This window comes from Magnolia sinica, chromosome 6, assembly GCF_029962835.1.
Source record: "Magnolia sinica isolate HGM2019 chromosome 6, MsV1, whole genome shotgun sequence".
Taxonomy (NCBI): Eukaryota; Viridiplantae; Streptophyta; class Magnoliopsida; order Magnoliales; family Magnoliaceae; genus Magnolia; species Magnolia sinica.
The window spans coordinates 21,084,102-21,097,691 of record NC_080578.1 but is presented as its reverse complement, the minus strand read 5'-3'; the positions used below and the strand labels follow the sequence as shown (position 1 = coordinate 21,097,691).

The 13,590-nt window shown below is 40.4% G+C and overlaps 1 protein-coding gene across 2 annotated transcripts; it reads right to left on the bottom strand.

Moving 5' to 3' along the window:
* Nucleotides 1-984: 984 nt before the first annotated feature.
* Nucleotides 985-6,705, bottom strand: LOC131248495 (peroxisomal membrane protein 11D-like). 2 transcript variants are annotated; one of them, XM_058248786.1, is made up of 8 exons: nt 6,552-6,705; nt 2,610-2,809; nt 2,430-2,504; nt 2,278-2,352; nt 2,096-2,176; nt 1,554-1,628; nt 1,292-1,465; nt 985-1,205 (listed from the first exon to the last, which is right to left on the bottom strand). In XM_058248786.1, the coding sequence occupies exons 2-8, from the start codon at nt 2,799-2,801 to the stop codon at nt 1,170-1,172; spliced, it is 708 nt and encodes a 235-aa protein (XP_058104769.1). In that variant the 5' UTR covers nt 2,802-2,809; nt 6,552-6,705; the 3' UTR covers nt 985-1,169. The 2 variants fall into 2 exon arrangements, with proteins under 2 accessions (XP_058104769.1, XP_058104770.1); XM_058248787.1 differs by lacking the exon at nt 6,552-6,705 and adding an exon at nt 6,494-6,518.
* Nucleotides 6,706-13,590: the final 6,885 nt, after the last annotated feature.

Below are 13,590 nucleotides of genomic sequence, written 5' to 3'. Positions count from 1 at the left end.
TGGGCAACCAAAGTAAGGTGATGGAAGGGGAGCTGTGAGGCAAACCAACCCGGATTATTACGAGACAATAAACTGTAATTAACTATATTGCTTAACTGTATTTGTTCTGGTGATGTTCTTGTACAATGGAAATATCTTCCAATCTTTCATACACAGTAGCAGACAACCCAACAATATATAATTACCAGCATGACCAAGAAGACTCAGTCTCAAGTCGGGTCGGGACTCACCTAAGTCAGTGGCGAATCATCTAGGTGAGTCATGGCGCTGAACCGGATTGGGTCTGACCAAGTCAAGGTCAACTTGGAAGAGTTTCATGGGACTCTTGCTCGAGTCTTAAAACCATGAACATGACATACATTCAAACATGGACAGGCTCTTGGAGTACACCATATTATAAATATTGGGTGCTACCCAGAAAGGTGAATTTGTGAATAGTTTCAACATCAATCACATTATTATTATTATTATTATTTTCATATTGTCTAGGATTGGAACTTCCTAACTCCCCTCAAGATGGACAGTTTAGAGATATTGCCATTAAATGTGCTACTCTTGATCTTGTTTATGATCTAGGACGACTCTTTTCATGTAATCTGTGTATGAATGCATAGCAATAACTGTCTTTCAACTGTGTGGGAGGGTTTGCAATGTTGTTTCTGACAGAGATTTGTACTAATTTTCCCATCTTTCATTTAAGAATTAGCCACATGTATGCATGCTATTAGAGCTAGGCATCGAGTCGAGTCCAACTGAGTTACTTGATAACCCGAACTTGACTCAGTTTGAATTCGGATTGGACGAAGTCTACTCAGTTTGGATCGACCCACCCACTCGGTTCGGATCGAGTCAGGTCTGAATGAGTCGGCTGAGTCGAGTTGTCCCGTGCCCAGCTCTACATGCTATCTATAGACACCCAAATCTACACAGATACACATGTATGCATATACTTTGGTCTAATTGACTATTGAATGGCAATGCCTATACTAAATTCGGTATCATTACTACATTATTAAGACAGAGCAGATTCAGTCATGCTCGTACATCAAGTAGTTGAAACTAGAATGTCTAACCAATCCAAGGATATGTGAATAAACATACACCAACATCTAGAGAATTATTGCCAGCATGCATCCATAGGAAAAATAAAATAAAAACAGCTCCATCCTTCATAGAGCCTTGGCTTTTGGCGGGGACGGAAGCAACTGCACAGAAAGAAGAATAAGTTAGCCTGCCTGAAAATGAAATTGCACTCTGCATCACCATCAACCATATAGAGAGGAGAAACTACCTGATAACAAGAGATGAGTGAGGTTATAAATCCAAAGGCTCCTGTTACACGAGGAGTGACTTTCTTGGGTGCTAGTTGCAGCAGCCCCACTGCAACGACTATATCCATCGATGCTTTAACCAGACCTAACAACCTCTCATTTGACTGTTTGACCTTGTTCAGGTATTGGTCATCCTGCATTCACAAAACACAATCTTTGAAATGAGGAAGGAATCCAATGGTCAAGCCCTTGTACGAAGTCTTATCATTAAGCCAAACATACTTGATATTTGTTGGTGTGCTTAAGATCCTTCTCCAGCTTTTTCATTGATGCAGACAATCTTCCAAGCTCCGCAAGCTAATAGAAATAAGAAAACAAATAATGTTTCAGTAAAGCATAATCCAAGATAAGCTAAAACATGAGCATAGTCATGTTATGTTTGGAAGTTCCTTGTTTCCAATTCTGACAAAACAGGCAAGCGCCGAGTTGGAAGTGAGATGTGTTCAAGAACCCCTTCCATGCACATCTCACTAGTGACATGGGGTGGAAAGAAGCAGGAAAACAGAAGCCCGCTAGCGCCGAGTTGGAAGTGAGATGTGTTCAAGAACCCCTTCCATGCACATCTCACTAGTGACATGGGGTGGAAAGAAGCAGGAAAACAGAAGCCCGCTTGCTATGCGTTTCTCTTTCTGGCCACAAATGCTGCCCCCCCCTGTTGGCTTGGAATTCCCTTCAAGTGCACTATAAACATCTGATTGCATCCTTAAATGTCCCCTAGAACATGAGGCTATTTCTCATAAAAACAGGAAAGTAGAAGGACAAACCTCAATCAAGGTGGCGCATGCTGAAGAACCCATCCAACAGAAAAGAGATATCCTACCAATTAGCTCCGTGCGTTCTTTGTTCTACAAGAGAATTAAACAGGAAAATCTTACTTCTCGTTTCTCATGGAAAACATTGAGGGACACATTAAACCAACAGGGGAAAAAGTTGGAAGACCATATACCTTGTAGATGCCACTTCTCCCAGCCCAGACAACTTGATCCAGAAGCAAGAAAGTCGACAGCAGTGCATTTTTCGACTGAAACAGACATCATGTGAAAAAGGGCAAGCGAAACAACTTTAAAAAATGAACTTCCATCAGCAACAGCCTCATACCTTTCCAAGTAAAATGAGTGGAAGAGGAGTTCCTTGAACAGGTGGACTAATAAGTCCATGCAAATCATTCACAAACTGCAAAGTTCAATGAGATGAGAGCATGAAATTGTGCCAAAAAAGGAACAGATCATGAACAAGCATGTTCATGTGTAATTCCGTAATAAACTACAAAGTCCAAACCTTGAGAAGACGGAAAACTTTGCGTGCCAAACTAGTCGATTTGTCAACATTTTGAGCTGTACCAGGTTCTCCATTGCTCAAGAACTTCGAACCGTATTGTATAGCTCTGCATATCTTATCCCTAGCTTCAGCTTTGTTCAAATATAGAACCAAAAGAGCAAGCTCTGCTCTGGTTGCATCTAATGTACTCATCTTCAGACCTGAAATGCCTGTGGAACCAAATTAGCAGATTTTAGCATCATAATCTTGTGGGGGTGGGGAGGAGAAGAAAAGGAGCACGCTGTAAATTATGGTAGTAACAGTTCAACCCTAAAGGTTGAAGAGTATTCCTTAAATGCCATAATGCCATCAGTTCACTAAAAGGAGCCACCCCCATGTTTCCCTTAATGAATGCACTTAAATTTCTGGAAGGCCTTCCAACGGATTATCACAGTTCCAGTGGAAAGAGGGTCCTACATCCATCATGGATGCCCATATAAATGCTAGTAAGCTTGCAAACCATATTGTGCAACACAATGCTTGAATAATTGAGATTCAAATGCATCTTGTGATATTTTTCTTCCTTCTAGCACTTCTCTTTATTAACAAAAATCCTTAGCCAATTATCGAATAAGGCAAGAAAAGAAATTTGCATTATTTTGAAACACTAGCCAGAAACTCACTATGATATTTACCTAAGAAAACTGGAAATTCTAAGTGAGTAAAAATGTCCAAATTCCATAATCTTTGAATAATGACAGGAAAAACACTCAATACCCATACTTCAGACTGGATTCAGTGAGAAAAAATAAAAAAAAACCACTGTTCTCAATGCATACTTGGCTTTTGATTCATATTCAGATTACATACTCTTGACATTATTAACCTGATAAGAAGGATGGGAAACTCATTGATTTGAATGGGATCTTCCTCAATCACCTTTAACTAACCCAAAAATGTGTCCGAAAGTGGAAAGGCACAGTCCATGCAAGGGCTTTATGTAACTTGCTTTCCATGGGCATATAATATTTTAAGGTTCCCTTCTACATCCCAATATCCATCAGGAACCTCAAATGTAGGCAAATTTGCACTTCCAATTGTGAAGAGAAATGGAGAAATAATATCTAGTAAGCAGGCTTCTTTTTTGTAAAGGGGAAACCTACAAATCATGACACATTATACTTAAAAACTTGTGGGATGCTAGAAATCCCTAGTAAGTTCCCTATATTGGAAGATGAATCCACATCAGTTAGTATGAAAAGAAGATTAAGCCTGTATTTTCAAAATCCATGAGCAGCAAATGTGAGTCTTAAAACTTCAGCTTTTGAATCAAGGGACAGAGTGCATGATATAGATTTTCAATTGATAGCCAACATATTCTACCACTACCAAATCGAGAATCCAACTCCGATTATGTAAGGACTGTAACAGGTTTTGGGGTGTAGTAAACATTGAGTACAACAAAAGAAAGTGGTAATTACGGTCCCAAAATTCCAATGATCCAAAATAATGCCGGATTCAAACTCCAACTAAAAGATCACTGAGTGGATTCCGATCTTCTCAAAAAGACAGGCTTGTGGGTAGAAAGAAACATGATGGAAAGGTGAGGTGAAGATGAATAAGGCTGGCAGTAGCCTGTGTTGTTCCGTCAGGTTTTGGGTCTTGGACTCCTGGCCCAAAACTGGTTGGGTCAAGCCTGTGGGTCAGGCTTGGGCTTGTTTTGTGGTGCAATCACTAAATGGGTCTGGCTCAGACCTAGGTTTTGCAAAATTTTCTTTTGAGGACTCTAGTGCACAGCTTGGCCCTGAAACTGAAGGCCTGATTCACAGGCACCCATTCAGAATAAGGGCTTTCGAAACACGTCTGGAACTCAGTCTACTGCGACCCCTAGAGATGAAATGCATGCATAACAATGAGAACATGAGGCTGCATGATTCCTAAATTGATTTGTGAAGCTAATATAGAGATATGGCCCAACTGAAGGCCCTGAACCTTGATTTATATCAATAAACCAACATTAAAATCCAGATTATGTCTGCTTGGTTTTTTTTAGTAAATGTGTTTGGATTTCCACGAAGAACACAACATTAGAAGCATAGACCAGCTGGCAGATGTACTCGTGGAAAGTCTAGAGCATGACAGATCTTGAATTTTCATTAGCAAGCAAGGGAAACATGGAATTCAATTCCTACTTGAATGAAGATGTTAAAAAGGATCTATCAGATCCTCAACCAGAGGATATGCACAGAAATGTCATGTTTTCTGTATTGCACAAGTGGGGGCCATGGTTCAGTGCTACAGACCATTGGCTGTTGGGCTCCGCCATGGATGGACCAATCCCTAAAATCTCCCCAGTATGATAGTCCATTCCTTTCAACTGGTGTCCTTCCAATAGACGGATGAGAAGAGAAGCAAACAACAACCCACATCCAACAGATAAAAGGCCCAAGATGGATGAACAGGATTTTCAAATCTGGAGATTTTGGGGGCGTAGTCCATCTCTGGTGAAGACTGAAGCCCAACAGACCAAAGATCTGGATCACTGAACCATGGGCCTCACTTATAATTTCTGAAAACCTAAGCAGACTATGCATATCCCTCACGTTGAGGATTCTAAAATTCCTCATCACTACTAAAAACATGTTGTTTGATTTGTTGTGGGTATTACGTCGAACACTAAGCAGACAAAAAGCCGCATTTAGGGTTCGTTTGGATGCCTGTAATTTTTTTTAGTTGTAAACACATTGCACCAGAAAAGAGTTTCAGGTGTACTTGGTTTTCATGCTATTCTGTTTCGCTTTTAAGTGGTAATCTGTTTACAGGTGAACAGATTGTGTGTTTAGCCAGCCTGTAAAGAGTTTTCAATGAATAAAGTAGGTATTCATACCATAGAGCCTGGGTGGTGAACCTTCCAAAATCCGCAAATCACATAAGAAGGACTTGATTTTTTTAGGGCCCTAAGAGAGCATTAAAGCATGCACACATAAAACAGATTGGATGTCTTCCACCCATCACAGTGGCCCCAAATGCAATCTAAAAGTTTTAACGGTTGACATCCCATCCTTCCCTCCTGTAGTCCATTTGAATCCTTCCCTCATGTAGTCCATTTGATAATGGAGGAGCAGTTTTTCTAGGGCCACAGGAGAGCACCAAGGGAAGTACATGATGGATAGATTGGATGTACCATACACATTACGGTGGGCCCCACATATCATGAGTCTATATTAACCACTGTATTCTAACAGTAAAATGCATTTTTAGCTGTAAAGACTTTATCTGTAATCTGAAACATGGCTTTTTACTGTAATCTGTTTACAGCCTACAAAGCCTTTGCAGCCAAATACATACATCCAAACAGGCCCTTAATCAGATAACCTGTAATCCCTGTACAACTTAAGGACTTTACAGGCATCGAAACGACCCCTTAGTAACACTCATCAAACAACAGAAAGATAGTCCGTTCTATCACAAATCAGGTCTAAAACATTCAGAAACCCAACCAGAAATCGATCAATCAAAACACCAATGTTACAGAACAAGCAAACTAGACATTGACTTAAATCCCATGAATCGACAAATTACACCAGAAACATGGTCCAATCTATCATTAATCAGGTCTAAAACATCCAGAAATCCAACCCACTAACAGCATATCAGAACCCCAATCTTACCGAATAAGCAAGCCAGATATTGATTTTAATCCTACAGAAGGACGAATTACAACAAAGAATACGGATATCATCCAAATTCCAAACACAAAATACCAAATTTTCGTATTCAGATTGCCTTCTACTACGCATCCATATCCAATATTACCAGAACGCATCGACAATACCAAAAATTCAAAAAATCCAAAAAAAAAAAAAAAAAAAACCAGAGAGAGAGAGAGAGGGAGAGAGACATACCAAACAACAACAAAAGAAAATCGGAATAGTCGAGAGAAATTAAGAAGAGTTTGAATACCGAGAATGACGAGCTTGCCCCTGCGCGCGATAAGAAGAGGAGAGGAGACGAGAGAGATTATGGTATGAACGGACGGACAGGATCTTATCTGTTCCGTTAGAGAGAGTGCGTGCGCCCTCGCGTGTTCTGCTGCTCCGCGACTTGTATGTTTATCGATACATGTGCCGAAGTTGGAATCGGATTGCGTACTGAGTTACTCAGTACGCTCTTATCGTACTGAGTAAACTTTGTTGGGCCCATCGTGACTGCATGTAGTTTATCCACGCCGTCCATCCGTTTTTCCAGATCATTTTAGTGGTTGAGACCAAAATTTAAATATATCAAAAGCTCAAGTGGACCATACCACAGGAAACAGTGGAACTGTTGATTTCCACCATTGAAACATTCCTAAGGCCCACAGTGGTGTTTATTTGTCATCCAACCAGTTCATAAGATCATACAGACATGGATGAAGGGAAAAAGCAAATATAAGGTTGATCTAAAACTTCTGTGGCCCCCAAGAACTTTTCAACGGTATATATTCAATTCACACTGTTTCATGGGGTGTGTTCCACTTGAGTTTTTGATATCCTTCATTTTTGGTATGAACCTCTAAAATTATCTGGTAAAATGGATGGACGGAATGGATGAAATATATGAATGACATTAGGCCCCACAGGGTTTACTCAGTACGCTAAGCGTACTGTGTTACTCAGTACGCAATTCGCTTCCGCCGAAGTTCCGTCTTGGGAGGTGTTATCTAATAAGCTGACGGAGGACGATGATCCATGCTCATTCAGAATTTTCGAAGATCTAAACCGTCAAATTGTGGGATTCGATGTATGTGGAGTATGCACACAAAAGAAATATTTGATTTAACGATTTTTATGCATGATGTAGAGTTCTTTCCTTGAATTATGGCTGTTGAACTTTTTTATTTTAACGGTTCGTTGCACTCTCTGAGATTTGAGAGCTTTAATGTAATTTCTCAGCTTTATTTTGAAGTTCAAATGATATTTTAGTGGGTTCTACGATTTGGACGGTTTGGATTTCATTATATAGAAGCGTATTTGATGCATGCGTGTGTATGGAGTATCAGGGTATGGTAGGTATCAATGCTTTTTTGGGTGTTTTCTTGGCTTGGGGTCCTTACCTCGAAAACCACACCTTCCTTTCTCCCACAAAATCCTCATCATCATTAATCACTTTCTTTCTAACGACGAAATGCGGACATGTGCGATTGCCAGTTGTGAGAGTACGGTCTCCAATCATCCGGTGGCACGTGTGTGGTGAGATATGGGTTGTGTCAGATGGGCTCCACGTGTGTGTGCTGGGAAATTCATTCATCGGATGATTTTGACCATCCAATAGCTGCCCGTCCGATGGAAGACAGAAAAGAAAATTTCTGGCCGTCTAAAATTCAATGCAGAGATCAGATGGTCAAGATTGTCCGATCAGTTAGAAATTGGTGGAACGGTCCATCCACAATGGGAACCTGGGTGTGTACAGGTGGGCCATGGATTCATGATCTGGATGTTGATATGGGAGCCTGTAAATTGCATGGGCCAATGCTCGAAGATATCTTTGATGGGAGAATCCACATCATTCGGATTGGGTCGAGGCGGGCGCCGTCGAGCAACGCATGTACACGTCGGATGGGAGTATTTCAAATGATAATTTCTCTTTCTTTTTACGGTAGTCTCATGCCTTGGGACGAGGATTGCGTCCTACCCCACACCGTCTCTAGTCCCGAACGGGCAGCTCTGTGGGAGAAGCGGATTGGCTGGTGTACCCGCACACCGATGTAGCGGGGAAATCGGATTGCGTACTGAGTTACTCAGTACGCTTTTATCGTACTGAGTAAACTCAGTTGGGACCACTGTTAATGTATGTGGTTTATCCACACCGTCCATCCATTTTAACTGATAATTTTAGGCGTTGACACCAAAATTTTAGTGAATCCAAAGCTCAAGTGGACCATTACACAGGAAACAGTGTGGAATAATGATTTCCACGGTTGAAACCTTCCTAGGGTCCAAATTTATTTTTATTTGTCATCCAACCTGCTCATAAGATCACAAAGACATGGATGAAGAGAAACCACAAACATCAGCTTGATCCAAAACTTCTTTGGCCTCCAAAAAATTTTCAATGGTAGAGGTTCAGTCAAACTTTTCCTGTAGTGTGGTCCACTTGAGACTGTAATTTGTTTAATTTTTGGGATCTAGCCCTAAAATTATCTGTTAACATGGATTAACCGAGTGGATAAAATAAATAAATAATAGTGGACTCCACACAGTTTACTCAGTACGCTAAGGGTACTGAGTTACTCAGTACGCAATCCGCTTCCTGTAGCTGGGGCGTTGACAAGGGGCTCCATCCCGGGGGACGTGTAATACTCAAGCCGTCCATTCATTTGGCAAACCATCATGGGGATCATGGGGATTGAACGTCTACTGTTGAAACCCTCTCGGGGACACACCAGTTTTGGATCAACATGACATTCGTATTTCTTTTTCATCCAGGTCGTGTGACCTTATGAATGGATTGGATGGAAAATAAGAGTCTATTTGGGCGGTGGGATTAGAAGGAATTAAGTGGGATGGAATTCAAAAAATATATTTATTACCCGTGACAAGGATTTTCGCCTATTGCGATGGGATAAGATTAATGCCCCGTTTTGTTGATAATACGGTGGTATATTGAATGGATATACCCACCATCATTTGAAATTACTGAGAATAACACACATGTGTTATATCTAAATTGTTCATTTGTTTTGTAATCTCATTTTATGGCATGGGCCTAAAAATGAGGTAGATCCAAAACTTATGTGGCCCCAAAGAAGTTTTCAATGGTAAGTATTCAATCCATGTTGCTTTCTATGGTGGGGTCCACTTGAGCATTAGATTTACTTGATTTTTTGGCCCATGCTCTAAAATAATCTCAATAAATGGGTGGACGGTGTGGATATTGACCACACATCATGGTGGGACCTACAACAACTTGCCAACATTGAGTGAAATTGGCATGACTCAATGCAATTCTATTTAATGTAATTCCAAGCTCTTCCATTCTTCCCAAACATGGAGTAGAATTGGCACAGACCAGATGAATCCCATCCCACCTAATCCCTTCTAATCCCACCGCCCAAACAGACCCTAAGGGCCTGTTTGGCCCTATCCCATGGGATTAGGAAGGATGGGATGGATTTTAAGGTAATTATGGTGGTGTAAGTTGATTGGTTTAAGATCCATGGATTGCTATATCTGGGACAAGTTTACCTAGTCTGTTTGGCATGCCAGGCATATCCCGGGATTTTACATTCCAATTCCTTCCAATCCGTCTAACCAAACACGCCCCAAGCATGATTGAACGGGATTAGGAGGGATGGGATCAATTTTAAGGTAATGATGTGATGTATGTGGATTGGTTGAAGATCCATGTATTTGCTATATCCCGGGACAAGTTCATTAGGTTTCTTTGGTTCGTTCGGCATATCCTGAGATTTTACCATCCCATCCCTCCTAATTCCTCTTAATTCAGCTGGCCAAACAGGCCCTAAAAGTTTTAAATGGATAACTTTGACCGCATCTTTGAACCGGGGTCCTTACTCTTGCTCTAGTGGTAGACTCTCGAGAGTTTCAACACTCGATCAAGGGTTCGAGTATCCATAGGTGGTGAAATCTCCCTACGGCATAAGTGTGTATGGGTTTTTTTTTTTTTTTTTTTTTAAATTTTTAACACATGCACACACACTCACACCGTAGTGAGATTTCACCACATATGGATACTTGAACCCTTGACCGGGTGTTGAAACTCCTGAGAGTCTACCACCATAGCAAGAGTAAGGATTCAAATTGTGATGTATCTGTTTATACATGTGGTACATTCCTTTTCTCTTATCATTTTAAGGTATATGCACAAAACTAAAAACAGTTGGCTACTCCCCTTGCAATCAGCCCCGTGGCTAGTGGTTGGTGCCCTGGATTGGCTACTCCCCTTGCCACTAACCTCGTAGCTGGTGGTCGGTGCTCTTTGGGCCCCACCATGATGTATGTGTTTCATCCATTTCTACAGATTATTTTAGGGCTTTAGCCCAAAAAGGAGAGGAATATAAATCTCAGGTGGACCACACCACAAGAAAAGAATAATGATTGAATATTTACAATTAAAATCCTTCTAAGGCCATTGTTCTGTTTATTTGACATCCAATCTGTCGATTAGGTAATACAGGCCCAGATGAAGGAAAAAAAACAAAGATCAGCTTGATCCAAAACTTTTATGGCCCCCCAAAAGGTTTTTAATGGTTGACGCTCATTCAACACTTTTTCGTATAATGTGGTCCACTTGAGATTGTTATATACCTCTTTTTTTTTTTTTAATCTCATACCATAAAATGATTTGAAAAAATAAATGGACAGCATGGATGAAACACATACATCATGGTGGGGCCCACAGAGCACTGACCACTAGCTATTGGTTAGTGGCAGGGGGAGTAGCCAATTCGTTTCCCACAAAACTAGTGAGAAAGTGGACCACACCAAATAATAATTTAGTTGCATTAAATGCACAAAACATTAAATGTCGATTACATTGAATGAGAGAGTTATTGGTGGTGTGTTTCATTTGAGTGTTGGACCTCCTTATTTTTGTGTTTATACCTTAAAATGATCTCTGAGAAAAAAATAGACTTATGGACAAGTAGATACGACACCGCAGGCCCACCCACACCTATACCCATTTGTGGTTAGAGGCCGACATCCACTGGACCCATCTTAACGCATGTATTCTATATCCATGTTGTTCATGCGTTGTGCCAGATCAAGACATCATTTTAACATATGAGTGGAGTTGTATGTTGAGTTGAACCAAGTTGAGCTTGGCTCAGCCAGTAGGCTACCCAAGTTGAACTCGGCTCAGCTCACTCCTTAAGCCTGACTAGGAGCTTGGCTCAATCAGCAACTCAGACCAGCTCGAGCCAAGTTTCAGCTAAACTTGAGTTCGATCTTTCAAGCTGAGTTCAAGTTCAAGCTTACTATGTAAGTTTGAGTTTAGGTTTTATAGTTTTTAATATATATATATATATATATATATATATATATATATATATAGAGAGAGAGAGAGAGAGAGAGAGAGAGAGAGAGAGAGAGAGAGAGAGACTAAGTGAATCTGATCTGAGTCGAATCGAGTCAAGTTTTGAGCAGAGTTAAGTCGAGTTTGGTTTGGCTCGGACTCAATTCAAAAAATTTTCAAGCTTAAAAAATCATCCCAACTTCGCTCGAACCCAGTTTTGAGCCAAGTTGTGTCGAACTTTTCCGAGCCAAGTCAAGCAAGTTAATGGAGATAAGTCAGTTCATGTACAGCTTTAGATATGAGCTAAAAATTAAGCACATTCAAATCTCAAGTGGACTATACTATTGGAAAAACTTGAAACTTTTTATGACCCATCATAATGATTTCTTATTGTTTATTTGTCATCTAACTTATTGATAAGGTTATACAAATCTAAATGAATGGCTCACGAGAATTTTTTAATAGTCAACAACTACTCTTTCTTATGGTATGGTCCACTTGAGAATTAACTTTACCTTATTTTGGGACTAATACTTGAACGCAATGTGATGAAATGAATGAACAAAGTGAATATAGAATACATACATCAAGGTGGGCCCCATGGTACATGTAATACTGACTTATATATATATATATATATATATATATGATGCATGTCTCTTGCGAAACCATTTTTGCCCTATTTTTCATATTAGAAGGGCTGCAGGTTTCACGGTGAGAGGGGCATGAATGTCAGTTCCTCGATAAATAAATAAAAATTTCTCATCCCTCTACAGAAAATTACAAAGATTTTACATCCTTCGGTTTCGTTTCTTTTAGTGGCATAGAATAAATGGGCACACATGTGTAAGATCTGGTCCATCCATTTGATGGGGTCCACCACTAGTATGTCCTATGTCCAGACCACTAGTATGTCCTATGTCCAGGAAAAAAGAAGAAGAAAAAAGGTCGGTCAACTGGGTGCCGCATGTGTACGACGAAATTCTGACCGTTAAGGAAAAGATGACCAAAAGCCTAATAGGAGGACCTTAATATTTCAATCAGTTCATGTTGAGGATGTTCCCCACCTGATAAACGGACCAGATAATGCGCACGTTTTACTCAATCGATCCTATCTTAAGATAAAATCGTTTTTTTTTTCTTCTTCTTTTTCTCATTGTAAATATCTGTAATGATGTCAAGGTAGTTGCGTGACGAACTCTATATGCATCGAAGACAAAGTCAATGACATCAGTTCTAAGATATTTCTCTAAGTGTTTTGTCTAAAAGGGATATATCATGTCCATTTTACCATATGTTTTGTTCTTATTTGTTACATACAAATCGAAACCTACCTTTTTTTTTTTTTTTTTTTCTAATTATTAATGGAAATTTATTGAACTAGAAAACTTGGCCCACCGTTGATGAGGGGGAGCTTCCCATGACCCCGACCTATGTGGGCCCCACCATGATGTCATGATGTATGATGGACATCCAAGCCGTACGTGCATTTGGTAAACCCCCTCTAGGTATTGGGATCGATGTAGAGCTGGGCATGGGGAGACTCGGCTTGACTAGGCAAACCTGACTCGTTCGTATCCGATCCGATCTGAACTAAGTGGGTGAGTCGACCTGAAATGAGTTAACTTCGTCCAATCCAAACTCAATCCGAGTTGAGTTCAAGTCACTAGTAACTCGGCTAGACTAGGCTCGAAATCCAACTCGGTACTGACTCGACTCGATCTGAAACTCGACTCACACACACACAAATATATATATATATATATATATATAAACTCAGATAAAGACACTACAATTCTCGCAAGGGAATCTAGGCTTTAAGTGGTGATTTTCAGCCTGTGAATATTTGTTGCACCCGACTTGGCTTAGTACCGACTTGGCGTAACTCGGTACTTGTGATCGGGTCGGACTTGGATCGGGGTCAAACATGCTGGACTTGGTACTCAGTTAGTTCGAGTTCGGGTCAGGCCTATTTAAAATTGGA